Below are 26759 nucleotides of genomic sequence, written 5' to 3'. Positions count from 1 at the left end.
AGACGGATTTATTACATCAATTATTGTTGTGACAAAGTACAAAACAGGTCCAAGCACCTCTTCCACCTCTTCCTCCAAGTGTCTCCTGCAATACTGTGAGGTCCAGCAGCCAACAAACAAGGCTTTGATACATTCTTGTCCTGTGACCCCTGCCCGTGTGGCCCTTCACTGCAAATTATCACCTCAGCTTTACATTTTCTGCACAAGACAGTAGGTTACTTTACCGGCCTGGATAAAACAAGTCTTCAAATGCTATTGTAATAATGACAATAATTGTTTATTATTATACAAGAATTACTTTATTAAAACTTTGTAAACATTGTGGGTGGTTTTATTTTTAATTGACATCAATTGGATTCCTCATATAATTTTTTATACAATGTAATATAACAGCTTAGTTGTCAATGCAGTAAACATAAAAAATAAAACATTAACAAAGGCAAATAGGGAAAAGTACAAATACATAAATACAGCCATATACCTATGTCCAGATTAGAAAATACAGCTAACTCCAATAGAGATCAAAAGTGATTGAACACAAACATGAGCTCATTCAGTTAAGTGGAGAAAGGTTTGTGGATAAACCTAAAGTGTATTTCCGTTTCTTCAAACAAATGCCCCATTTTGCAGTCCATAAAAGTTTGTTAACGTCAGTCTTCAGCTTTGGGACCTCAAACTGTGCAGAGTTGACTGGAGGTGTCTTTTAATTTTTCCACAAGAATCCAGTGCAGTGTTGTTTCTAAAACAAGTAAAAAAATAGGATTTCAATTGTTTACGGCACAACCGTTCAAGAATCCATGTAGCAAAATGACGTCAGGAAAATCATTTTAACAATTAAAGATTAACCATCTGTTGGTGATCCAGATGTAGTGGAGTGTTGTCCAAAGGGAGATAGCGTCTTCCTTTAGAAAATACTTTGAACACCCCCAATGGCCTGGTAGTTAAGGCTACTGCACGTGAAATCGTAAATGGTTTCAACTCGTACAGCGCTTTTCCATCTACATTAGGCCCTCTCATTACATTTACATTTACGCACTTTCAGCACGATCAGCGTTATTAGGATCATGTTTGTGCTTTCTCACACGTGGCATGTGTGAGAAATCCAGACAGCATATGCTGTTATTCGCTGTGAGTCCAAATTGGTGCAGTGTCTTCTGGGGCAGTCCGCCCAGTTCACATCTCAACACAGACGTATACTGCGTTTCAATAGATCTGGAGATCAAAATATCCCCCAAATGAACTATTCAATATTACGTTACGTTACGTCAAATTGCAGGCCTATGTGGTCAATTATATATGCCATCTAATCTCTAACATTTCAATTTACAGACTATCACTTTAAGTCAAGTTAATAAATTACCAAAGACGCAAGAGTTTTAATGACGTTAATTGTCGAGTGCTCATCCCCAGTGAACAGGTGGCACAGTAATAATAACAATGTTATACCTGGGAGTTGCCTGGTGGTTCACGTCCTTACCGGGACATGAAGGCTTCGAGCACCGCTACATTTTCTTTAGGGAAGTAGTCTTGTTGAACAACATGTTCTAAAGCCTGGAGGTGTCCAGGGACCACAAGAATAGGCTTCACTTTGTCTTCACTCTGGAGGCGACAGAGAAAAAGGGTGTTAAAATGAAAGCTTTTGAGTGACAAAGGCAACAACAACAAAAACTTCAACTGACAATCGACTGAACACATATTGTCAGATAGTAACACAATGATACCTTGATCAGTCCAAGCAGTATTAGCAAAGACGACACAAAGCTGTATCCTTGGAATGAAGAGGTGGTATAAGCTTTCTTGAGCAGAGCATCTGTAAGCAAAAGATAACATTAATGTAATTATTCTTTGCAGCAGTAGTTTGGCATAAAAGTGCCATGTACAAAATAAAATTGTATAATAACAAATTCTATCCAAATATGTTTATATATATATATATATATATATATATATATATATATATAATTTTTTTTCCAACGGCCTCACCAATACTATTCAAAACAGCATCTTTCACTTCTTCATTGTCATCCTTGTAAACAGAGGAAATCTTCAGAAAGGCTTCTGCTGTTTTCATAGCATCAGTCACATCCACCTACACAAGACAAGAGAAGATTAGAATGGTTTCCAATAACTAAACAGTTCATGAAATTCCCCAGTTTACCTGCTGTTCTATCAGAAAGGCCCTTCTGTCTCCAAGTTTCAGCAGTTTGTCGGGTGAAGGAAAGCTGAGGAAGGAGGAGACATCAGGAGGCTTTGGAGCAGAGGTCGGTGTAGAAAACTAGAGCCAGACAGAAGGAACAAAACTGTATTTTATTATTGCACTACATACTGCAGGTCAGTAAAAGATCTTTTTTTGGGGCTAACCTTATCCTCTTCTTCCTCCTCCTCCTCCTCTTCTTCCTCCTCAATTTCCTCCTCATCTACATCATCATCATCGTCATCTACTTCTTCCTCCTCCTCCTCTTCGTCAACATCATCATCCTTATCATCATCATCATCGTCGTCGTCGTCTTGCTCCCCATCGTCATCACTAATCACACAACACAGGAGTCTGGTGAGTGTTTCACATTAGAACATAGTGCAGAAGCTGTGTCTTTTGGTTTTAGCAAAGCACTGGAAACAGGATGCCACCTAGTGGCAAAGGAGCGACATTGCAAAAATAAAGTATAGGATTTGATAATTGGCAATAAGTTGGACAAAAAGGATGTAACTCTGGTCATATGGCACTCAGTCAGCCATGCCAGGAAGACGCCTTAAAAATGGTACCAAACTCATAATGGTAATTTTGTATATAATGCATATAATAGTTAACCTGGCTAACACCATGCTGCTGTGTGCGCTCGAATTATTTCGAACTGCACAACAGCCTGGGGACCATGACCGACATCTCCGGTGGATTTGGGAACCAATCACAGAACGAGGAGGGACGGCAAGACGATGACGCACTATTCGATATATGGAAGCTTGTAGTTTATTTACGGATAATAAAAAAAAAAGTTTATTTACGGATCCAACATGACAGCAGTATTTTTTGATCAAGCTTTAGACCTTGTTCTAAATAGTTTATATTCAAAAGTTTACAGCGGGTACGTCAGACGTCATCTCATACGATGATACGATTGGCCATGGCTACGTGCAGACGCAAGAGACTTTTTTTTTTTTTTTTCCGTATCGCCCAATAAACGAGTATGGACGATCGTAAACCACACCTCTCCTACGAGAAAATGAATTGGTGGTCCCCAGACTAAATATCACTTGTGATTTTAGTCTGGTGTTAGCCAGGCTATATAATAGTAGTATTTATGGACAATGTTGTACTGTTTAGCAAAGCAAGTCAGTGAAGTGTTTTATTAAAATATTGTACATCTATAGCTCAATCATTTACTCTCCTTTCTTCAATGCGTTTCTCAGCTTCACTTAAAGTCAGTCCACAAATCGTTCTGAGTGAGAGTTTCTTGCTATTCAGGACGAGAGCCGGAAATCTTCAGACTTGCAGCAGCACACAGTGTGTAGCAAACTTTGGAGGTGCTGCTGCAGATCCTAATGGGATTTTTAATCCTAGAAAAATGTATTCATAAATAGAGAAATGATAAAAACTCCAGGGGGTCGGATGGGCCAATACCTCTGCTATATCGCGTAATATTACCAGCAAAGTCTTAAAGGTAAAAGACTTCTTACTGGAACAATTGTTGCCGTAGCATTTAAACAGGTCCAATATTTCTCGGTACCTGAGTGATCCAAGAATCTGGCCCATGTTCATTCCCTCCATGGCATCCTGCAACGCTTGGCAGCCTTCTTCCCCAAGGCTGTTTCCTTGAAATGGACAGCAAAATCAGTCAGGTCAAATAAAAATAAATCATTCAAAAAGAATGGTGCAGAAAAAATGCGTCAGGCATGCATGTACCATTCAGGTCAAGCTTCTCCAATGTGTTTTTGTGTTTGACAGATTGTGCAACCTTCAGAGCAGCCTCTTCTGTGATTTCACAGAAAGACAGGTTCAGTTCCTGTTAATAATTGGAAAAAAGGAAAAATATTTAATTAGTATATTTGATTATTATATAAACACAATATGCAACCGGCCTCTCAGTTTTAAACTCATAGATCAGGCACACAATTGTTTAAAACAAATCTGGTTCTAGTATTACGAAAAATGAAAAAATAGAAAAAAACATGCATTCTATAGTGAGGATCCACTGCTGGGCCCAAAAGTGAAAGAGTTCAGAAAACGGAAAAATGGTCCGAACAGCAATTGCAGCTCCCAAAAAGATTTTTAATCTACAGTATAATTACACCATTTGTGATGTTTCGGGCCACATGCCCTTCATCAGACATGGAACTGCGTTAGAGACACACCTGCTTGGTCACCTGACCAATCAGAACAAAAATGGTGATTAAAAGGTACAGTCCACAGCATATTCACAGTATTTACAAAAATAAACTACTTTTTAGAATGTTGTGATGTGAACGTAACCCATTTATGGGAATGTTGCGATCACAATATTGTATTATTGTAATATTGTAAATGTACGCCTAAATAGACGATGGACCATTTACGCCCAACCCTTTGTCACTTCTTGACAAAGGCTTTATTTGGAGCTGATATGCGTGGAAGAAACCAGCAATATGTTTCAAAGATGTTAAGATTCATCAGCCCAGCACAATAAAGGCTTTTTAAACGTAAATAGAGAATTATGATGTGGGAGGAGTGCTTTGTTTTTTTGTTTTTCTTTTGACTCTTTGGTCCCCAACCGCCAAAGAGCACCGTCCCCCCAAAACTAATTTTGTCACTGACTTTCTGAGCACTTTGTCTAGCTTTTTCCTGTAAGATTATGGACTGTATGTTTAATCACATTGTTTTCTGTGTAGAGATCTGATTGGTCAGGTGATTATTTAGTTCTGAATAGGGACGGGAAGTCTTTATCGATATCATTGCCATTGATGACATTTCTCTTATCGATCCAGTTCTTTATCGATTCTCTTGTTGATTCCAATTCATTTAAAAATAGGCTATAGATTGATCATCCATTGACCTATTTTGGCATAACCTTCCTCTCCCCTTGAAATAAGACACTTGTTTCTCTAAAACGCTCATTTGAATAATTCAACTTGCAACAGCCAGTGTTGAAAATGACGCACAGAGAAGTTGCATCTAAACAGCTTATTAGTGAATTTCTTATCTATATCTCATTTTCCCCCTTCCTCTATTTTTATGAACGAGGGTCAAAGGACATCCTCATCAGCTCCACGGCGCCGTTGTTTCTGAACTATGGTGCACAACGCGTGCAGATGTGTTAGCACGTGCTCATTGTTTTGGTTCTTCAGTGGAGCTGCACATTTATGAGCGTTTATAGAGATGACAGATTCAGACAGACTCGTTACGACATGCCATGCAGATCCTAGAACAGCTGAGACTTTAGTTTGTGATGAAGTGAAAGTGGTGCCTGTATCTGCAGCGGCTGCGCGCCTGCAGGTTTATAATATTAAGAGGCTGCGGCGCAAAGCGGCATCAATAAGAAGCGTTACTTGTACAACCGGTTCTCAATTCCCACCCTTAGTTCTGACTAAAACAGGTGTGTCTCATTTTTATGTCTGATGATGGGGAAGTGGCCTGAAACATCTCTAATGGTGTAATTATAGATCAAAAATCTTTTTAGGGGCTCCAATTGCTCGGCGGACCATTTTTCATTCTCTTAAGCATTACGAAATATAACCTTTAATATTGTACTACCATATTAACAATATAATAACAATGGCTTAAACTTGTAATGTGTTTTTCAAGCCTGTGTTACCAATTCCCTCAAAGCGCCACATTTATTCATTCATTATCTATTCACTCCATACTCGTGGTGGGCAACTATTATAGCCACAGCCACCTCTGGGGAAGACTGACAGAAGCGAGGCTGTCGATATGCGCCATCGGCACCACCACGAGCCACTCACACACTATCCATGCAGAAAGGCCCTAAGGCAGTAACCGCTGTGCCACCGTGCCGCCCATTATCCTTGAGTAAAGACCATGAAACATAGTCATGTCTCTAATGTTGATTATAATGGCTATGGTCACAATCAAAAGAATATCCTTTCACATACAGTATGTTCCTTCATTTTATATTCAGAATACATGTAAATATAATTAATGTAAGAGAAAATCTTAACCTTGAGAATGGGAAGTCCTTCAGAAACGGTTTCTGCAATGGCAATAGCTCCTGCGGGACGCACCAGGCAGTCCCCAAAGTTGATCACCTGTACACTGCTCAGATGTTTCAGCGCCTGTAAAAGAAAGCAGTACATGCCAAAGGTCATTACACAGTTCTGTGAAGAACATTTTGTCTAAAACACCACAATTTGTTGTACTGTGAAACTTTTTCTTACACCACGTTCCAAATTATTATGCAAATTGTATTTCAGTGTCATAAAGTAAAAAATAAATTAAAAAAAGTTTATCAATGAAACTCATGGAATGTATTGTGTCTCATGGCTCTTTGAATCACTTACATTAATCTCAAACAAAATTAGTCAGGTTAAGCCCAGTGAAAAACTGCTGAAGAAGGACATTCCATATTATTAAACAGACCACCATTTTCAAGCAATACAGGAAAGAAAAAGGATCTCTCTGCTGATAAAAAGCGTGAAATAGTTACATGCCTAGGACTAGGTAAAACCTTCGATATTTCACAAAATATTACGAGTAATCATCGTACTGTTAAGTGATTTGTGGCTAATTCAGAGCATACTTGGGTTTGTGCAGATAAAGGCACAATAGGACGGTTTCTGCCAGACAAATACATCAGATGAATAGAGCAGCTGCTACAAAGCAGCATACAGGTATTTGAAGCTGCTGGTGCCTCTGGAGTCCCCCGAACATCAAGGTGTGGGACCCTCCAGAAGCTGCAGTTGTGCATAAACCTTCTATCTGGCCTCCCCTAAACTGTTAATTGAAGCTGACGAGCAGAAACGGCTGCAGTGGCTCAGAAATACATGAGGACTCATTTTCAAACAGTCTTGTTCACTGATGAGGCCGTGTAACCCTGGATGGTCAGATCAATGGAGTAGTAGATGGTTGGTGAATGGCCACCATGTCCCAACAAGGCTGTGTCGTCAACAAGGAGGAGGCAGAGTCATGTTTTGGGCCAGAATCATGGTGAGAGAGCTGGTCGGCCCCTTTAGGATCCCTGAAGGTAAGGTGAATTTTGAAGCTGCTATCAATTAATGGTCCTATGTTAAAATATAACTTGACCTGTTAAGATGTTGTTGATTGAAATAGCTTTTGATTTCAGTAAATATGACCTCATACTGCTACAAATTCAACAAATTACCATTTTCAGTTAATTTCATCCTTTAAAATGTATTGAAACTATGAGTTGCATAATAATTTGTAACAGTAAATGAGTTGTTTATTATACTTATTTTTGAAAAAAATAAAATACTGTTATCACTGGGAGATTTTTAGAATCACATTCATATAATCCTGTAACAGTTAAAGACTTAAAAATGGTGCTGACTGTCATTTGACTTGATAATTTAGAAAATCTTAGAAAATTATAATTTGTAATGCGGTGTAAACTGTACCTGTGCCATGGCGATGCCGCCTTTGTCAGTGAAGGTGTTGTCATTGAGATTGAGGATCCGCAGGTTTGCATTGTGTTGCACAGCTTTAGCCAGGGCTGTGATACCGGGGTGGTTGATGCCGTTTTGGGGCATGTGAATTTCCTCCAAACTTCCCATTAGCTGAAAGAAAATGGCTATATTAGTAAAGTGTATTATAAAGTTATAAATATACATCATGGTCAAATGCAAAACCTGAAAAGCTTGTGCGAGGGCAATTGCACCATCATTCTCCAGACGATTTCGACCCGCAACAAACACCTTCAGGTTGAGGGGGTTGCCCCCTGCACTGGAGTCCTTATGGCAATGAGTCAGTGCAGCAGCCAAGATCTAAACACAAGGAGAACCTCAACACTTCAACAATCTTTATACATATAATTATTGCATCTGTATTTTAAAACCCTGCTTACTTTCCCTCCTCCAATGCCCATTCCACAATTATTTAATCGTAGCTCTTGAAGCGTGTGGCTGGCACTGCTCTTGAGCAACCTTTCGATTCCTTTCACACCATCGGGTCCAAAGGCATTGTCACTAAGATCTAAAACCGTCAGTCTCGCTCCTGCCAACATCAGTGCATCACCCAGTGAATTCTGACAAAAGAAACACACAGTTACAAGTTTGGTAGACGTTTTAAGGAAGTTATAAAATAATAAGAGTAATTCAAGTTATGCTTTACCAGAGCAGGTGGGATCTCAGCACGAAGACGGCCAGTAAACATATCACTCCAATAACATCGCTAGATTTCGTTGGTTTTGAATAACAACAGTGTTTATCATTTAACCATATTGCTTACTTTATATACGTAATAATCACATGATGTAGAGTGTAATAACACACCTTAAACTCGCTTTTTGTTTGCAGAGCTTTTGCAATGGCTTGTGCCGCCTCCACACCGAAAGTGTTCCCCTCCAGCCTCAGGGCCTGTAACCCCTCAAAGTCCTGGATCTCTTTAACAATCTCCTCCACTGCAACAGTTAGTATGTGCAATTCAGAGTCAGCACACAAACCAAACATGTAGACATTTAAGGTCATACCTGACTGAGCATCATCTAACTTCCGACCCTGGCCTCTATAACTCAGCTCCCCGTCCTCAACTCCAGTCTTGGCCAGAGAGGCAGCCAGCTCTGCAACAACATCTGTCGCCATGGTAGCACTGAGGAGGAAGAGTGGTGACTTAGTAAAGAACAATATTACATTCATTACACCCTCATGTGAAAGATCTAACAGAGAAATCCTAATCAGATGTGTCAGTCCAAAATTGAGTAAGGTGAACATCAAAGGACCAGCTCCAAAGAACCTGGTACCTGATAAGCTTCTGTCATGAACAGAACTAATCCAAACATTTCAACGAATCCGCGCCAGAGAAGTAAAGAGCAGTCATAAAAGCTCAATTAACTGCATAAGACACATTTGTATTCACGGCTATAACCCATAATCTTATTGCTTATGTACACAGCTATCAAGTTTACTTTCTTCCTCACAGACAGCCAGAAATGAATGTTGTTCTCCGTATTAGTGTGAACCAAATCAATATGAAGTTATGTTTATTTAGCTTGTTAGCTGGAGCGCACAGCGTGGCCTATGCTATGCTAAACTCGGGCTAAACTCGCTCACTGTGTTAGCTCATTAGTTCATTCTCACATTGTGTCTGAAAATATGTTTTTAAAAACTACAATTGAACAATACCAACACATTAATACATAATGTTTCGTTACCTCAAAATGCTGAGTTGCTAAAACGCGCACCAGTGACAGTCCCGCTCGTTTAAAAACACAGCAGCACGTCTATGACGTAAGACAGGGGGTCAAGGGAATTGTAGTCCAAAAGGAATTGTAGTCCAAAAGGAATACAGTGAGAATTTCAAGAACTTGGATTTCTTCTTTCATAAATTTGAGGACACAAATGGTCTTTATGAAACTGGTTATTGAAAGAAATAGTTTATGTGAAGTTAAAGTTGCACGTCACATGGTGAAAAGGTTGCAGCCTGTATGTGAAGGAGCCTGAGAGACAGTGGATTGGGCAAAAACGCAGCACCAGTGACTAGCCATAATAACATCAGGCTGCAGACCTGGAGGCAGCGCATCCACAACAGTCACAAAGCCCTTCGCTGTTTGCAGCGGATTCACGACCATCCGAGCGCCCTCTGCTGTTTGCAGCCCCTGGAGAAAGTCTTTTTCCTGGACGATACTGCAGATGCACCGTCGGCTTACGTGAGTAAAAAAAAAACTGGGATTTGATACTTTCTTCTCATTATTATTGTTTTAGTTCTATATAAAACCACTTTGGAAAAAGTTTATGTTTTGAGAGGTTGGGTAGAGCAGCCAACATTTTTACAGATGTAAGAGTAACAACATGGCCTACAAATAATGTTACTAGTATATATAAGTATAAGTCCAATAAAAAGAAAAATACAATAGAACACCCACCACTACAAACTTACAATCATTTAAGTCATGTTAAATGTAACTTACACATTATCACATTTTATTCAGGCAATTATAGAGTAGCTATGTGTTATCGCTAGAAATACTTTAACACAAACAAGAATGACCTTAAATCATCAGATAATAAATAGCCCCAAGTATAGCAGTGAGTCCCATTGGCTGTTATGCAAACAGCAGAGGGCGCTGTGACTGTTGTGGGTTCGCTGCCTCCGGATCTGCAGCTTCACCTCCTCTCCAAATGTGCGAACGTGCTGAGCAGACCTTGGATGGACTTCAGTGAATCGAAACTTATGCAGGGGCGTCGGAACTCGACTGCAAACACTTCTTATTCTGGTGTCAACAGCAATGTCTCTGAGCCGTATACTCACTCTTTGTATTGAATGAATCGTAATTTGTCCTCGTGCATCAATGAACTTATTTTGGATGTCAGGCAAGTGTCTAAAGTTTTGCGCCATTGCCAGCTTGAACACTTCTCGAGCAGAACACGTTTAAGTTTCGTTAAAGCCATTTTACTGTATTATATGTTGTACTTATTTCTTGTACTTTGTTGTTGTACTTTCTCCTCCAGGGAAGCAGCAGCAGCATGGACCCTGGCAGGCTCAAGCGCAAAGAAGAGATCTCCAAGGCCCTCAAATTTATACAGTAACGCACCTTTTCGATGTTTTGTTTTATTTTTGTCACGGGTCCAAACGGCTAACTGTGCTATCGATGTGATCATGTTATGTTTGCAGGTCTTCATTGGCATATCCCGACCCTGAAGGCTATCAGGTATCAGCTTAGACATGCACTGTTATGTCTGTCATTATCTTTAACTTTCGACCTGTTTGTTAATGGCTGGATTCCAAAGCATTTATTATCAGCCATATTCTCGAAAATACATTTTAACAAACAACCCTCTGCCTATGGAGATTCTAAAGTGTGTTTGTTTTTTACTTTAAGTTCAAGAGGCCTCTAACTTCTACCACTTGTTATTTATGTACACCGTTAAATTACACCCAGACTACTTGATGCTTTCCTCGAAGGCCTTGGATATTGTAATGTGCAATTTACTTCGTGTTCGCTGATGAGCCAACATGTACAACTCTTTCCTCCTTTTAGGATTTTTTAACAGGCTTGGTGCACAACCTTCTCCAGGAAGGGAATGCACTGTTCCAAGACACTTCCTGGGAGGAGGCTGTGAAGGAGTTCAGTGAAGGTCTGAACGTTTCTCAGTATGCTGCTTCAGAAGACATCCACATCCCAGAAATGCTCATAGAGAGCTTGTTTGTGAGTCGTGCTGAGGCCTATTATAATATGGTAAGATGCATTTGCCTTTTGTGTTCATTACATGATCTTTGTCAGTGGAACATTCATCTGACGAAATGTAAACTAAAAAGACATCGGCCTTATTTTGCTCTTAATCACTGTCATCTTTTATTTTTATCATTGTTGTCTCTGATATCAAGGGAGAATATGAGCGAGGTGTGGAGGACTGTGACAAAGTTCTCTCGCTGTGTAAAGAGAGTCACCAAGGCCTGTACAGGAAGGCCCTCTGCCTGAAAGAATTGGGGAAGTACAAAGAAGCGTACAGCTGCACCACTGACTGTCTGCTCATCAACCGCATGGTAAAGAAACCTTTCAGTCATCAAGGCTACATTCAAGTCTACAGGTTTCATTTTTGGTTAGCTAAACCAATGGTCTCTATTTGTTTGTTTGTAATCTCCTATATTCAGGATAGAGCACATATATTTGCTCTGGTAATGAGACCAAATGATGCATACACATTTAAATTGTGAATAGCACAGGAAAATATGCTGTTAAATACGTTTTTAGTCGTTACTTGTTCTTCCTTCCATCAATAAATGCACAAACTCTTGATTCTGGCAGTTATTCCACCGGGCGTCTTAAGAAACCGTCAAGAAGTTGTTTCAAGTTTTTAACATTTAAATTGTTGTTTTTTAGGACAATCAAGTAAATGAGCTTGCACAGGATTTGGCCATCCATTTAGGATTGAAAATACGAAAACCTTATGTTAGCGCAAAGGTGAGTCATTATGGTTTTGTTTGCACAATAGTATGACAAAGAAAGACCCAAGTGTTTCAAAATAAGTTGTAAATCTGGAAATGAATCTTAATATATATATATATATATATAAAATATAATATAAATGTTCATCTTTGAATCAGTTTCAAACTTAATACTACGTATACTACGAAATGGATCTTTACTCTGTTGAAAGCTTTGTGCTCATTCGTATCTTTAACATTGGACTGTGTTTATTAGGAAGAGTGTCTTGTAAGACAAGTGGTCACAAATGGAAAAACTCCACATGAACAGGTACATCAGAGTCCACTTTATTTGCTGTACTGGACCAATAATATGACTGATTTTAATGTCTTCAGACATGCATAGATCATACAGGAAATGGTACAGCATCTCTCCCAGCCATTACTTCAGGTGTGAATAACTTGGTTACATTTATATTTGACTTAATATATACTACTTCTGTATTAAGGCTCAAAGCAAATGAAATAAATAAACTTTGTCATTATCAGAAAGCCTCTCCAGCAAAGAGAAGGCTCCTCTCTCAGCCCAGGGCGGCTCTCAGCTGGCTGTCTCCACTGCACCAGAAATGTCTGATGATTCCGAGTTGATGGACGATGACTTGGATAGTCTGCTTGACACCTTCCCCAATGAGCCAGAGCCAACTCAGGTGAAATGTAGCATTTAATATGACATTAAATGACAATTAGTTTTGGATGACAGCCTCTGTTTATGCTACTTTTGTGTTTCCATTGGACTGGCGTTTGGTATAACTGCCTAAGTTTTGGTCTAGACTCCAGTGGATTGCGGCCTGAATGAGCTTCCATGATGCAGCTGATGCAGACACCTGTGAAGCTCTAAGGCAAAGGATAAACAACAACCAGATGTAGTGAAGACAGAATGACCCAATTTTTAACAAAACTGAAATTTGGGAGCAAGTAGTTGCTGAATCAGAGCACTTGTCAATAAAATATCACTTTTTTTGCAAGTTTGACTGTGGGAGATTTTCCACATTTCTATATGAGCCTTACGTTAAGCTTCTCTTCACCTAGAAATTAAAATACATATTAGTATATATGTATATACTAATATGTATTTTATCTGTGCATGGGCTTGTACAATAGTTTGTTTTTGGTTGAAAAATTACTGATGCTCAAATATAACAGTGAATGTATGAAATACACTACTACATTGTGTATTGTAATCTCTATATTATTTGCTCTAGTAGAAATATGTTGATTTAGTTTCGTCATGTTTGTCGGTTGAATTTTACTAATTATTTGTCCCTTTATTTTACAGACCCATCTTCAGGCCTTTTTGGCCCCAGGCCTTACGTCGCCCTCACCACACACCGTTGCTTCTGCCGTCCCAGTAACAACACCACAGCTGCCCCCAACCTTTTACAGCTTGAACTCTTTCCTTGGCAGTGGCAGCATGTGCTCTACATTAGATGCTCTTGATGATGTCTCCGCCTCAGCCGATTTATGTGCCTTAGACGCACCCTCTAGAATTTCATTTGGGACCGTACCTTACAAAGCTCCACCAATGACACAAAACTCTCTGGATGACCTTGACTCACTGAACGAGTTGTCGTCTTCACACACCACTACTGTGCAAGAAGCTCCCAAAGCAAATCCTAGCTCTGAAAAGTCAATTGAGGAAACTCTGGAGAAAACGCTCGAGTTTGCTACAGACAGTATCAACGGTGACACAGGGTTAAATGCCGTTGATTGCCTCGATTCTCTTGATGCTCTCGACAGATTTCCCTCAATGGGAAATGTTGCAGCAACTGTGGGAGCCGGACTAGACTCACTCTCAGATTTTAAATTAAATGGTAATTTTAAGGCCTACTCTGCTTCTAAAATCTATCTGCCACTAACTCCATCTTCTCCATTCTATTCCTCAAATTAAACAGCTCATCCCCTCTTTCTCAAATCTCTTGTCTGGCAGGATTATTACATCCCTAAAACATAAGCTGCAGTTCAGACTATAAGAAATCTCACTACAGTAACGGCTATAATACAGGTTTCACAAAGCTGCAAATAATTGTTTGTCCTCATTTCAGGTAAATCAGATTGTATCAACCCTGCACCTTTGAAGACTGACCCCAAAGTAAGATTATTTAGAATTCTGCTATAAATCTGCACTCCTGAAGACTTATCTTTTCCTTTCTCACCCCACAAAATTAAGGAAGCAAAGAAGTGTTCACCAGCCAAATTATCAAAGGGCTTGACTTCGACACATCAGTTTATGCAAGCGTGCTCAACTTGTTACTCTCGAACAGGTAAGATTATTGTTTTTGTTCTATCACGGTTGTGCATATAAAAAAACTGCATACATTTAAGAGCCAGATTGTACCAGTCAGTGTAAATCTGTAGTTTTGAGACAAGTAACGCTCAACAGGAAAACATGAAACACATTACAAGATCATTTAGCTGATTTGTTTGAAGAAATCTGAAAATACAATATAATCTCCTTTTCCCTGTAGGGAAAGGGATTTACACATTTGTCCACAAGCCTGGACTTGTGCACAGCTGTGAGAAAAACATTTTATTATGCAGAGAAAAGGACAGTGTTATGCCCTGGACCAGAGTGCGAGACAGGCCTCCCGCATCCTTTTTTGGCCCATTTATACTGTGCAGAGGTAAGAAGAGTTTCATAATTTAGTGGTAGGAGATCAAAGGCACCTGTTACTTTATTTCATCCACTAGTAAAATCAAGACTAGTGGATATTCTTTATTATTTATAATTGAGCGTGTTTCTGTGGTGACTAACGGTACATTTCTTGTGTTGTGCTCAGAAATACAGCAGTCTGGAGATCTTGGCTTGTGTAAATTTGGGGAGGATTGCACATTTGCCTTTAACCAGTTAGAGATTGATGTTTGGACTGAAGAGAGAAAGGGGACCTTTGACCGAGACCTGTTGTTTGACAAACCAGCTTTGAAGCAAGACCCTGAAAAAGCCATAATACATATTCTTGAGGAAAACAAGGGCATGTTTATCTTTCTATGCGGGGTTAGTGATCATTTCACTGTGAAATTAACTTGACTCTTCTAAAGTGATGCCATTTTAGCTCTATATTATTTGTTCAAATGTGACATTAACAATCAGTCCTACTGCTACATTTTACATTCCCTATACTGAATAAAGAGGAGAGGTATATGCCTCTTCCTAATAGGGAAAAAAGCATTAAAAATAATTACTTTATTGTTTTATATTATGCATCAATAGATTGTTTCATTTGTCTGTAGGCATGCTTTGATGGCAAACCTACTATAATAAGCCAGCGCAGCAGAGATGACCGCTCCTTCTGCTCTAACGTGGATGTTCGACACTTGTTTGAGGCCAATAAGTGAGGGACCGTCCATCTTTTTAATATGTTTAAGTTTCAGTGTTTAAGTTTTTCCTCTTGCCTTGTGTAACAGATACTTCGCATTTATGATGAGGAACATCAGTGTGAGGTACAAGAAGATCCGTGGCCTGCACATGCAGTGCCAGTTGGACCTGTGCCGCCACAGCATCAGATATGGATGTGTGCTCGGTGATAAGTGCATGTTCGCCCACTCAGAAGTAGAACTCAAAACGTGGAAGCTACAGAGAGAGACCGGTGTGTGAACAAGAATTATCTTTTTGCTTACCAAAGTTGAAATGGGTTAATTTTAAATATATCTACTGCTTTGCATAACGTCCTCCAGTCTAAGACTGAAATATCAGACATGAGGTCTAATATATATATATATATATATATATATATATATATATATATATATATATATATATATATATTAGACCTCAAAAAAAAAATAAAAAAAAAATTATAATATATATATATATATATATATATATATAATATATATATATATATATATATATATATATTATAATTTTTTTTTTTTTTTTTTTTTTTTTTTTTTATGAACAGGAACCACACCTGACGAGATGGTGAAAGTATCCACCAATTACTATGAAAAACTAAGCAAAAATCTAAGCAACAAGCAACAAAACGGCATCAAAGTAAGCCACTTCATACTTATGGTAATCTGCTTTTGTCATTGTCTTTGTCTTGACATGTTTCACTTGTTGCAGTCTCTGGGAACTATTAAACCGAAAGGAGGAAGACCTAAGGAACAGCTCAACATGAGGATGAGGTTTGTCTGTGGACATTGCTTGCGAGATGGAGTCACAAGTGACCCAGACAAGGCGCTCAAGTATTGCTCAGCTAAAGCTCAACATATGTGAGTACAATGAGGGTAATACAGTCCAAATGGAGCTCACGTCCTGCCTCCAGCCAGTACCGGAACAAAAGATCCCATTGAAAATCTCCATAGACTTTTCAAAAAAATTAAATATTGTGTTTAAAAGCACAATAGAGGTTTATCAGCGAGAAAGAAAATACCCCCAAAAAAATTGTACAGCGATACAGCTTTTCTAACGTTACGGTTTATAAAGCTTGGATGAATCTTGAAATCAAAATTGAGTGTATTATGTGCATGAGTTTACCCCATTGCTGATTAGCTGCCGTCATACTTCTGAACTTTTATTTGTATTATTTTTAAAGTCTATGGAGACTGAATTCCCGCACCATCATGGACGTGGGACTGTTGAGCTCCATAACATTAGCACTATAGTATAAATCTAGAATGGCTCCCATTCATTCCTGAAGAGGACAGACCTTTAGCAGAATATTTCCAGCCATGTCTCATAAGATGGCTGCACAATAAAGCGCTAAACCAATAAACGTTTTGTTGGCAAAGGTAAAACCTGCCCACTCATTACAATACAGCTACGCAATTGGTCTGAATCACCACAGGATTTGTGCCTTGGATTTTTGTGAGATTAAAACTCACGACAATCCAGTTTAAGAGCAAGGTTACAATTAAGCTGAAAAATACAAAATATTGAATTGATAAACTACGGAATGGTCATTGTATCTGATGTGTTCTGGTTGCTGCCTACAGGTGGACTAAAGATAAAAGGATATTGCTGGTGAAATCCTTGGTGCGGACTAAATGGGTTATGGTTCGAACACTGCCGCATTGCAAGCATTTCCCATTGCACTATGATGTACTTGTGCTTTTTATTGTCTTTTTCACATTAACTGCATCTGTTGTTGTCTACGGTCTGAAATCTGAGATTTGTTCGTATTTGTTTCGTCATAGCTATGTAATAGAATCTTGAATCATGGAAGATGCAACGTTGGGAACTGCACATTTGCTCACAGTGAAGAAGAGAAGGATATGTGGACGTATATGAAAAATAATAAATGTGAGTATAAGTAAAACACTTTTGTGATGCTAAACGTATCATTTTGATGAGTTTGTAAATTTAACTGAAAGCGATTGTCTGGTATTTTCAGTAGTGGACATGCAACAGGTATATGACATGTGGCTGACACTGAGCACCAGTGTCCACCAAAAGGATGAACGTGCTGTGTCCCAGTCTCCCCCTCAAGAGAAGTGCATTGTGATGCCCACAGACTACGCTGAGCCAATGGTCGGCACTTTGCTATAGACTTTTACTATAGTTTGTGTCCTATGCACCTGTTAAAGTTCCATTGTGTTTTTGTCTAGGATGGACTTTACTGCAGACTTTGTGGTAGACATAGCAATAGCGAAAGGCAGTGGCAGCAGCATATTTCCACTGAGAAGCACAAAGATCGTGTTTTCAGTTGTGATGAAGAAAAGGCTCTAACATGGAACTATAGATTCCCAGCCAAATGCTTTGACCTCTGCCCCAAGTGAGACTTTTTCAGAAATTAAGCAATAAAAGCAACTTCTCCCAAAACCATATTCACATAGATATATATGCTTTGTCCAGGTTGGATGACAACTGCCCTGATGGCATGAGCTGCGACTATGCTCACTGTCCAAAGGAACTGCAGGAGTGGAAGGAGAGGAGAGATTTTCTCAGACGTAAACTCGAAAGAGCCAGGGAGGACATGCTCATAATGCCAGACGAGTCGGACTTTGGAAAGTATAACTTCCTTCTACAGGACTAACATTTTTTTTCGCTCATTTCTTATACATCATAATCTGCGATATCTTTACTGCCAAAGCCTTCTACATCTTCAGAGTTTCCAGTATTGACATAGCCACAGCGTGTAACTGCCTCTTAAAATGCACTTCTGGAATATCTCATTATTTTGTACTTTCTTCAAATACACAGGAATGGAAGGATAGTAATGGCAAGAGTGATTTTAGCACAAAATACTTAGTGCACATTTATAATGGCTTTATTTACTGCACAGAGCTCAACAATCCCATCCACTTCCGGACATTTGGTGGGTGCTGGAAGTAAAATAAAAATCCCATTTATATTTCGCATTCACTTTTTCAAAAATTTCAAAGATTAAGAGCTTGAAAGCGTAACACAGACTAATCAGGTTTTTACTTCTGGCACCCGACAAAGGACCGGAGCGGGACTGTTGAGCTCTATTACATCCGCTTTGTGACACACTGAACACATGTAAACGCTGTAATGTTTGTTATTGTTCAACAGTTTGTGCAGTGAAGTCCTTAGTTCAATAGAATCACTGCTAAAACAATGACCTTTCTGTTTCAAAACGCTTCAACTGTTCTGTTGAAATGTTCCCACGCAAATAAAAATCTGAAGTGTTTCTCTCACGTTTGGGTTCATTTGTAGTCTACAACTTCTCAACATGAATTCACCTCGGTTTCTTCGCGCTTTGAGAACACACTGTTGTCTGTAGGTGGCGGTGTGCTGCAGGTTTCCATTGCAGAGTAAACACGTGCCTTCACCGTGGAGTGAAATGTGCCGCTCTGTCCCTACACTGCTGTTGTTTTGGTCCTCTTCCGAGAGGTCCCGCCCACTGCCTGCCCATTGGTCGTGCACCGTGACTGGCAGGTTTGCCTCGAGCCGCTCGCGCTGTATCTCGGCGTATGGGCGTGCTCACACAGACGCAGTACAATACAAGTTGTGTGGACACATGGCTCCCGTGATGTGTGACCTGCTGCAAAGTTAGTTGAAAGTCTAGTAAGTTGGCAGTGAAGAACCATTTGAGCTCGAACCAACAGCCTTCGCCAGACGTTTTCACTGGACATCCATCATGTCAACAGCAAGTCGGGTCCCTTTTGGAGACAGGAGTGACGATCTGCTGAGGTCTCTTGCTGAGTATTCTTTCACCTTCCCTTTCAGTTATGACAATGGTAAGGGCAAGTCCTATTTTAAGAATGATTACAAACGCTTAATGTATTGTACTTGTTAAGGATGTTATGTTGACAAAAGCATTCATGTTGTGTCTACTTTCAGCTGTGCACGGGGTTAGTCTGTAACCAGAGCGCTTCATACTATGGTGTAACTAATTGGTGGGTTGCAGGTTCTAGAATATGATGATGTCATCGGACCCAGCGGGGGGCAGGGGCCAGTTTTTCCTATTAACAGCAAGTCGTAGCTAAAAAGAAAAAGTATGAATTACAAAAAATATCATTTTTATCAGTCACTGGGTCCATGATCTCTCTGTACAAGACCAAACATTTCCTCAAAAACTAAATATTTTTGCCTCGTTCACGCTGTTTATCTGCAACTTTACTGTGCTGCGAAAGTTAACTATTTAGGCAGTACAGCAAGTGAACAGTAGAGGGCAGTGGAGACGCATGTCCTTAAAGTCGTATCCCGCTTTTTCAGGATTTAACGCTTGCTGTCAGGATTCCAATAAACTACAATTCCCCTAAATTACGACTAAGATTAAACTTGAATTATATTTTTAATTATATAACTTATTATATTCTTGCGATCGTATGTCTGTATGTCACACAATTCCTGCCAAATTCAAAGTGCGTGCACTCCTTTTAATAATCCGTATGATGAGGGGAAATCTGACAGTTTCGTTGTGTCCGGGTGTTCCGCTGGTTTCCATCGCTGCGGTCGGCCATGTGGAGGTCACTGTGACGCACTGGTGGCAATGACTGGTTGTAAAAGTGGCCTGGACATCGTGTTCCTAAACGTAAACATTCGAGTGGCGATAGAGCATCTGGCGGGGGCGGGACATCTGGACTATGCGAAGCTAAATTGAAAACGCAATTAAGATCATGTGTGCTTTAAACGGCAAAACACATCTCCTTTCCATAAGATCTGTTACATGTTTTAGATTCAGCCTACAATTGGCCTTATTCTCAGCATCTGTGGTCGCGTGACTCCTCTGTGCTTTATTCCTCACAATGTGGCCAGTTTGTCTTTAACAGCTGCGTACCTCCAGCTCATCGTGCTCGTGCGCCACATGTGTCTGAAACCCCGCCCCTTCTTGTACTTTCACGTGAGGCGGGTGGGGGCCGCGGCACGTGTACGTCCACGAGCGTCTTGGCAAGGACGGAACATCTAAACAAAACAACACGGTCCCAGTCAGTGACGTAGCGTTTCAACCGTCTGGCTAATGAGCGCATATATTTATCACTGTTTTCAATGCATATCTATTGTATCTTAGATGAGTCGAGCTGGGAGTGTTGTTTATTTATCAACCTTTATTTCGAAGTAACTGCGCGCGCGTCCTTTGTGGTTGGTATTTAGCTGGTATTTCATCGTGACAATGGATTTTACCTTTACCTCAAAGACCAAGGCACCAGAGATCTGACGCTTTGTAGCCGCTCCATCTGTGCTGCAGAAACGGATACATATGTAGCGAGATGACAGCCCGGCCAATCAGCCTCTACTATCCGTCTGTGGGCGGGGCACCTGTTCACGCGCACCAAAGACCTCTGGATGGGCGCAGAAAGCAGGGGCGTTAAGAAGCCTTGTTTTAGCTCCCCCAAAAAAGAGTCAACATCCACGAAGAGGCAGCGATCAAGCACGTTTCACCCGGAGAAGAAGAGCAGCAGTAGACCGTATCGTGCGCGTTTCTGTTGTAGAGCATCGCAAGTGTGACCCTTTAAACCGGTGCGCTCTTCTTCTGGGGACTGACAAGACAGGGGAACAATGCCTGCAACAACGTCCGAGACCGTGGCTATTAAACCAAGTACTCCAGCAAGTACAACTGGTCCTCCAAAGTCCTTTCCGTTCGCTCTGAAGAAGATCATGGACATCCCCCCTCCTAACATCTTGGAGGAAGGCGACGACGGTAAGCTAAAAAAAACAAACGAAAAACGGGAGCCAGTCCTAGTTGTCGTCGCCGTGGTTTTGTGTACAAGCTGAGTAAATACGTGGTCAACGGGTTTAATCCTGTCCTCCATCACATCTGAATGTAAAGGGTGCAATTATATGAAAAGTCAGTAGTCTAACGTAAACCCTTCAGCTGCAGACGTCGTATGTCTTGATCAAAGATGCTGGAAAGTATAGACTAAAAAAAAAAAAGAACAAAAAGTACCCATGCTGCTTTTTGCCGTTTTGGAATCCAATGCACGTATACAGCAACGACCTTTACGCACCAGCGATTTACATGTTCATTCTCTACATTCCTGATCAATTTATGAAAGTCTACAATCTACAATTTATCTCCCTTCACCTTGCACTAAATCAATCTTGTACCTGTGATCTGTGACTCGTTATTTGCGATCTCCCTGTTTTTGTTTGTTTGTTTATTGTGACTGATTTACCTGGTGTTTGGTGCAGAAATCGAGAAGGAGAAGCTGTGCTCCTCTGAGGATGTGGAGGGAGGCGTGGCAGGAGGAGCCAGCACTGGTGGTGGCCCCAGGGGAAGTGCTGTAGGTGGTGGTGGCAGTGGAGGGGTATCCGCCTCCCTCACCCCAGCGATATGGGACAAGACCATCCCCTACGACGGAGAGACCTTCCACCTGGAGTACATGGACCTGGACGAGTTCCTGCTGGAGAATGGCATCCCTGTGAGCCTGGAGGAAGAGGAGCTGCAGAAGACACTGAGCGGAGTGGAAGGCAAAGGGAAAACTGTTCCCACGGTTCCAGCCCCTGTTACCACCAGCTCTGCTTCTACTACTACCGGCACTGCAGCTGTTGTCCCCACCTCAGTGGACTCTCCCGCTTCGGTCTCTTCTGAAGCAGAGGAACCCATCACTGTTACTACACTACAGCCAGCTAAGATCGAAGATGACGAGGAGGATGAGGATGAGCAGGAGGAGGAGGAGGAGGAGGAGGAGCAGCAGCAGCAGCAGCAGGAGGAGCAAGAGCAAGAGGAGGAGACCCTTGAGGAACAAGTGAAAACAAAGGAAGCAGAAGTCAAGAAAATTAAAATAGGTTTGTATATTAAAGTCATTTTGTGTTTTATTTGTTTTATAATGAGCCTTAATCATAACTGCAAGTGCTATGTCGACATTTATGTCTACAGAAAGCCGCACTGGAGAGCGTAATACACCTTCGCCCATTGACCCGGACGCCATTGAAGTGGACATTAACTTTCAGCCTGATCCCACTGACCTAGTGCTGTCCAGTGTACCAGGAGGAGAGCTTTTTAATCCACGTAAACACAAATTCTCTGACGAGGAGCTCAAACCACAGCCCATGATCAAGAAGGCCAAGAAGGTGTTTGTTCCTGATGAGCAGAAGGTGGGTACATATGGATATTTGTATGTTATTTGAACTGAGATTTTTTTTTAATTCTACATTTGACTAGGGTTTCGGACCCTGCCTTTTGACTGTTGGCCAGTGCCAATGATTTTGAATGTGATCTGATACCGCAATGCATGGGCCAGTACTGAGGAATAGGCCAAGTTACAGTGATTCCTATGTACAACAGGTTTATCTAGCACAGTGGACTATTTTTTATTTTCAATAGAGATCATTTAATTTATCCTTAAGTAATGTTAGGTGTAATGGGGGTTTATACACGTTTTACACCCAGTTATGACATAATTGAGTCCAGCGTTATCTTAATCTAGGCCTGGTTGTACTTGCAATGTCAAATATTTATGGGTTGGGACTTGGTTTAAAAGTTTGAGAACCAATACTTCCGATACAGGCTCCAGCATCAGAAGTATAAGCTTACAGTAAATATTGTTGTTTTTTGTTTGTATCTGCCCATCATTAATGGCTCCTGATTGTTCTTATTGTAGGATGATAAATACTGGTCCAGAAGGAAGAAGAATAATATGGCAGCGAAGCGTTCCCGTGATGCACGTCGGCTCAAGGAGAACCAGATCACGGTACGTGCCTCGTTCCTAGAGCGAGAGAACGCAGCTCTGCGACAGCAAGTGGCAGAGCTCCGAAAGGACTGTGGCCGCTGCAAAAACACCCTGGCCCGCTACGAGGCCAAGTACGGTCGGCTGTAAAGGACCAGGGGAGGACAACAAGAAGCATCAAGGAGTCATACGCAGAGCACCCTTCCCCGCAGTATCCAACACAGACACAAACACCAAGGGAATCTGAAATTTGCTGTGGCTGATGTCCAGTGACTCTTCCTAAGTTTCAGAGACACGCTGGCAGGCGGTGAGGTGGTCTGGGAGCGGTGGTCACCGGGCAGCCCATGCAGAGCGCCTGGCTTTTACACTGGCTGGCGAGAGGGGACAATAGTAGAATACGGTTTCTTAATTTTGGGAGGAAGAAAGGCTGGTGCAAAGTAAAGCCACTGAATTCGAAACAGAAAACAGTTTTAGAAGACAGCACTTGGACCAAAGCATGAGTCATTTAGAAGTCGTGTCACACCCTTTACTTTTCACACTTGTGTTTGTGTGTGGACTTCAGAATGGACAGAAGCTCAAAAGGGTAGAGTATATAGGAGCCTGTGGGAGACAGAATGGTGCTCCGGGCCAGAGGATAGCAGCAGAGAGCTCAGGGCAGTGGGGGAAACCGCAGGGCGTGTCCGGGTAGTTCAGTTACAGTTCTTCCTTTTTGTAACTCGCGTGGACACAAAACAAACTGATTGACTTGTATATTGTCAGTGTGTTATCCATTTTGCACCTTTTCTTACACAGAGTGGGATAATGGGTGATTTATTAGCTACGTCCTGTGAATGCCACCGTAGCTATTTCGGGGAGAAAAAACATGCATGATGTACAGCTCACTTTTTACAAAAGTGAGCTTCCACACATTATTGACCATTTTACAAAGTGGTTTCGTGGTCTGTCGTGTACCAAGTATGTTTGAAGATCAGCAGGGCCCTCACAGGTGGAGGGGTATTTTAAAATGCAAGAAATGTTTATTTTACTGCACACTGCAAGTAGAGGGCGCTACAGCCACTGCCTGCCTTGACATGGTGTAGTGACGGGTGGAAGTTTTTATTTTAGCTGTTTGCTAGAAAATATTGTAAATATTTTGAGACAGGGATACAGACTGTGTCTTTATTAACCCAATACTATTCCCTATATTTGCCAAATAGTCAATGAGTGCTGTATCTCTTCTGATGGTAATAATAATGCATCTGTTGATTGTGATGTGAAACAATATGTTAGATTATTCCTTAATGGAACAATACTTTTATTGAAACCAATGACAATGCAGGGAATATTCAAAGGGTAAACTGTGCTTTTAGATGTTTGTTTTAAAACACATTTATAAATGATGTGGGATTTTTCCCTCTATATTAACATGGAAAAACAAGGACAGGGCACACTCCTATTACCTCATCCAACACTTCCTATTCCAGATGGATCAAAGTGTGAGGTTTTATAGCCGTGTTGGTAGAAGCAGCGAGCACATATGCAGCATTGGAACCTTTGACAGTTTATGAAAAGGAGCTCAGTTTGCTAAAGGGACTGATGTCTGTCAAAATTAGTAAAATTCCAAAAGGAAAAAAAATACAGACTGTTATGAGACTCCATCTAAGGAATTTGGAGGTTGCAGATTTTTGTGGAGTGGATGGTGCGTGCTTATAACCGCCTCAATCATGAAAAAAAATACTGTGGCAATAATACCCAGCTATTTATTGCTTGTTTTATTTCAGTGATGTCATATGTAAAATTGTCATGTGGTACTGAATAGAAATGTCCCAAAGTCATTTGTGCTTCCAATTGCTCTATCGCCTGGGATTGTAATGCATGAAGCCCAGTTAAAATTTGTCTTTACTTGCTAAATATTTGACACCAAGTGTACTTAATGTCTGTAAACATCACCTAAAATAGATGCTGTTTTAATGAATACATTGATGGACTTTGCAGTCAAAAAAGAATGAAAGAAAAAAAAACATCTTTGCCACGTATTCCTGGTGTGTACTTCATTTTGGACAGAAATTGCAGATTTTGATCACTGTGTAGATTGATAATCGTTTACTCCGCATAGATTTTTTATTAACTGGATGCACTGAACCTTTTGGGCGGTGTTTCTTCATAGATTTGTGTTTCCTAATAATCATGTGTTGTTTGATTTTTTTTACTGACATTCAAACTTAAAATATTTTCTACATCGTTGTGATTATTGCTAACATGTTGGTGGGGGGGATCTGTCTCTGTCAAAAAGGACATTAAAACGAGAACAGCATTCAGTATGTAGCAATCTTTAATTTCGATATGGCTTAAAGGTTACAGCTTGTCCACATTGGGAAAGTTGTCAGCTCTGAACATGCAACCTGCATTTATAATAGATTCTGCTTTTGGCAATCATCACACTCAGCTTCACCTTTTAAACATCAGTTCTACCTGTATTCCCAAGGTAGTACTTTTAGAGCAGCTAATGAGTGATTCAAATGAATATTTTATACCATGTCAGCATAAAGCAGGCTGCAGCTCTTGTATTTTGCATGCATGTGGTGCCTCTTTGTTGTTTTGTCAGGTTTTTCTCAGATGCATTACAGGCATTGGTCTCGGGTGCTTGGCATAGCGTAATAAGGCTACATGTTTACTATTCTGAAAGTAGCTCCTGAGTCCTCCTGACTAATATCGATTTTTTTTCCTATATATTTTTTATGTGCTTTTATCATTATTCTAACCATGTAAAAAGGATTTGTACATTCCCATGTCCTATCCTGTATCTTGTTGTATGCATATGAAATAAACTGCGATACAAATATTTGATGCCTCCTAATAGTATTGTTTTTTTCTTCTCAAGCCAAAATCAATCAAAAGAAGCGTCGATGTGGACCAGTGAAGACCCACAGTATAAGACATTTGCGTGAAACCTCATCACGTTTTGTGGTTTGCTCTGATGTTCCCTTGTCTTTCTCTCGGCCTCATCAGTATTCCTGAGGAGTACAAGATGTTGCGTAATGATCACATCGACATAGGGGAGCACTGTTGCGTAACACCGGGATGCAGCGGCAGCATCCAGCAGCGGAGTATGGTGGAAAGACAGAGGCGAAAGCGCCAGGAACAATGAAAAAAAGGGAGGGGCTGTGGGAATAACGCTGGTAGGAGGAGGGAGGGAGCGATGGAGAGGGGGAGGATGGCGCGGTGGTGTGAAGGAGACGAGGATGGATGCTGATGGATCAACAACTAAATGGACGGCGGCGGTGGACAGTGGGGTGGGGGGCGCGTTTAGGTCTATGTTTGCTAAAAAAAAAAAAAAAAAAAAGCTGTTGCTGCATGTGCTAGAAGCTTCCACAGCTGCACTGAACATGATGAAACGCAAAGTAAGACCAGGGATGCGTCCAGGCAGCGAAGGGGCGGTGCGCAAGCTGCCTCATTACCACCGTGAATTTTTGATCAAAGTAGTTCACAGTGTTGAAGTGGTAGGCCTATAATTTTGAATTAAACAACATGCGTTTTTTTTTTTTGTCTGAGAGGCACTAAAGTAGCCTACAGTATGTCTCTTTGTGTTTTCTAGTCTAAATCGAGGCATGGCAGGGCAAGGCATGTTTATTTATACCGCGCATTTCGTACACAAGGGAACTCAATGCGTAAA

The 26759-nt window shown here is 40.7% G+C and overlaps 3 protein-coding genes across 5 annotated transcripts; 2 read left to right on the top strand and 1 right to left on the bottom strand.

Annotated features, from left to right (window-relative positions):
• Positions 1 to 318: 318 nt before the first annotated feature.
• Positions 319 to 9431, bottom strand: LOC306968668 (ran GTPase-activating protein 1-like). Of its 2 annotated transcripts, XM_079564131.1 has the most exons (16): positions 9318 to 9431; positions 8637 to 8755; positions 8440 to 8567; positions 8279 to 8338; positions 8013 to 8192; positions 7798 to 7932; positions 7567 to 7725; positions 6154 to 6267; positions 3902 to 4001; positions 3726 to 3810; positions 2362 to 2527; positions 2159 to 2275; positions 1984 to 2089; positions 1722 to 1810; positions 1478 to 1599; positions 319 to 739 (listed from the first exon to the last, which is right to left on the bottom strand). In XM_079564131.1, exons 2-16 carry the CDS (start codon positions 8746 to 8748, stop codon positions 658 to 660), a joined length of 1755 nt encoding a protein of 584 aa, XP_079420257.1. In that variant the 5' UTR covers positions 8749 to 8755; positions 9318 to 9431; the 3' UTR covers positions 319 to 657. The 2 variants fall into 2 exon arrangements, with proteins under 2 accessions (XP_079420257.1, XP_079420258.1); XM_079564132.1 differs by lacking the exon at positions 319 to 739 and having other exon boundaries at positions 1447 to 1599.
• Positions 9432 to 10291: 860 nt separating this feature from the next.
• Positions 10292 to 18914, top strand: LOC306968737 (zinc finger CCCH domain-containing protein 7B-like). Its single transcript, XM_079564220.1, has 23 exons — positions 10292 to 10476; positions 10615 to 10688; positions 10778 to 10814; positions 11145 to 11342; positions 11492 to 11650; positions 11988 to 12068; positions 12309 to 12362; positions 12428 to 12482; positions 12581 to 12738; positions 13368 to 13902; positions 14134 to 14180; positions 14259 to 14352; positions 14557 to 14712; positions 14869 to 15083; positions 15320 to 15420; positions 15494 to 15675; positions 15991 to 16082; positions 16155 to 16303; positions 17027 to 17132; positions 17228 to 17333; positions 17425 to 17561; positions 17639 to 17805; positions 17886 to 18914. The coding sequence occupies exons 2-23, from the start codon at positions 10630 to 10632 to the stop codon at positions 18064 to 18066; spliced, it is 3069 nt and encodes a 1022-aa protein (XP_079420346.1). The 5' UTR covers positions 10292 to 10476; positions 10615 to 10629; the 3' UTR covers positions 18067 to 18914.
• Positions 18915 to 19036: 122 nt separating this feature from the next.
• Positions 19037 to 25913, top strand: tefb (TEF transcription factor, PAR bZIP family member b). Of its 2 annotated transcripts, none has more exons than XM_079565220.1 (4): positions 19037 to 19234; positions 21630 to 22226; positions 22318 to 22535; positions 23042 to 25913. In XM_079565220.1, exons 1-4 carry the CDS (start codon positions 19135 to 19137, stop codon positions 23255 to 23257), a joined length of 1131 nt encoding a protein of 376 aa, XP_079421346.1. In that variant the 5' UTR covers positions 19037 to 19134; the 3' UTR covers positions 23258 to 25913. The 2 variants fall into 2 exon arrangements, with proteins under 2 accessions (XP_079421346.1, XP_079421345.1); XM_079565219.1 differs by lacking the exon at positions 19037 to 19234 and adding an exon at positions 20925 to 21138 and having other exon boundaries at positions 23042 to 25912.
• Positions 25914 to 26759: the final 846 nt, after the last annotated feature.

Source organism: Gobius niger, assembly GCF_951799975.1.
Source record: "Gobius niger genome assembly, chromosome: 10".
Lineage (NCBI taxonomy): Eukaryota > Metazoa > Chordata > Actinopteri > Gobiiformes > Gobiidae > Gobius > Gobius niger.
The sequence above is the reverse complement of the archived record's forward strand: the minus strand, read 5'-3'. Positions and strand labels throughout refer to the sequence as shown.

Excerpts from the sequence above, each read along its gene's own strand:
- LOC306968668 (XM_079564131.1), bottom strand. The coding sequence starts at position 8,748 with ATGGCGACAGATGTTGTTGCAGAGCTGGCTGCCTCTCTGGCCAAGACT. Across the intron at positions 7,726-7,797 it reads CCCTCGCACAAGCTTTTCAG|CTAATGGGAAGTTTGGAGGA; the intron begins GTTTTGCATTTG and ends ATTTTCTTTCAG. Across the intron at positions 4,002-6,153 it reads AAGGACTTCCCATTCTCAAG|GAACTGAACCTGTCTTTCTG; the intron begins GTTAAGATTTTC and ends AATTATTAACAG.
- LOC306968737 (XM_079564220.1), top strand. The coding sequence starts at position 10,630 with ATGGACCCTGGCAGGCTCAAGCGCAAAGAAGAGATCTCCAAGGCCCTC. Across the intron at positions 15,084-15,319 it reads TGTTTATCTTTCTATGCGGG|GCATGCTTTGATGGCAAACC; the intron begins GTTAGTGATCAT and ends ATTTGTCTGTAG. Across the intron at positions 15,421-15,493 it reads CACTTGTTTGAGGCCAATAA|ATACTTCGCATTTATGATGA; the intron begins GTGAGGGACCGT and ends CTTGTGTAACAG.
- tefb (XM_079565219.1), top strand. The coding sequence starts at position 20,997 with ATGCCTGCAACAACGTCCGAGACCGTGGCTATTAAACCAAGTACTCCA. Across the intron at positions 22,227-22,317 it reads AGTCAAGAAAATTAAAATAG|AAAGCCGCACTGGAGAGCGT; the intron begins GTTTGTATATTA and ends TTATGTCTACAG. Across the intron at positions 22,536-23,041 it reads TTGTTCCTGATGAGCAGAAG|GATGATAAATACTGGTCCAG; the intron begins GTGGGTACATAT and ends TTCTTATTGTAG.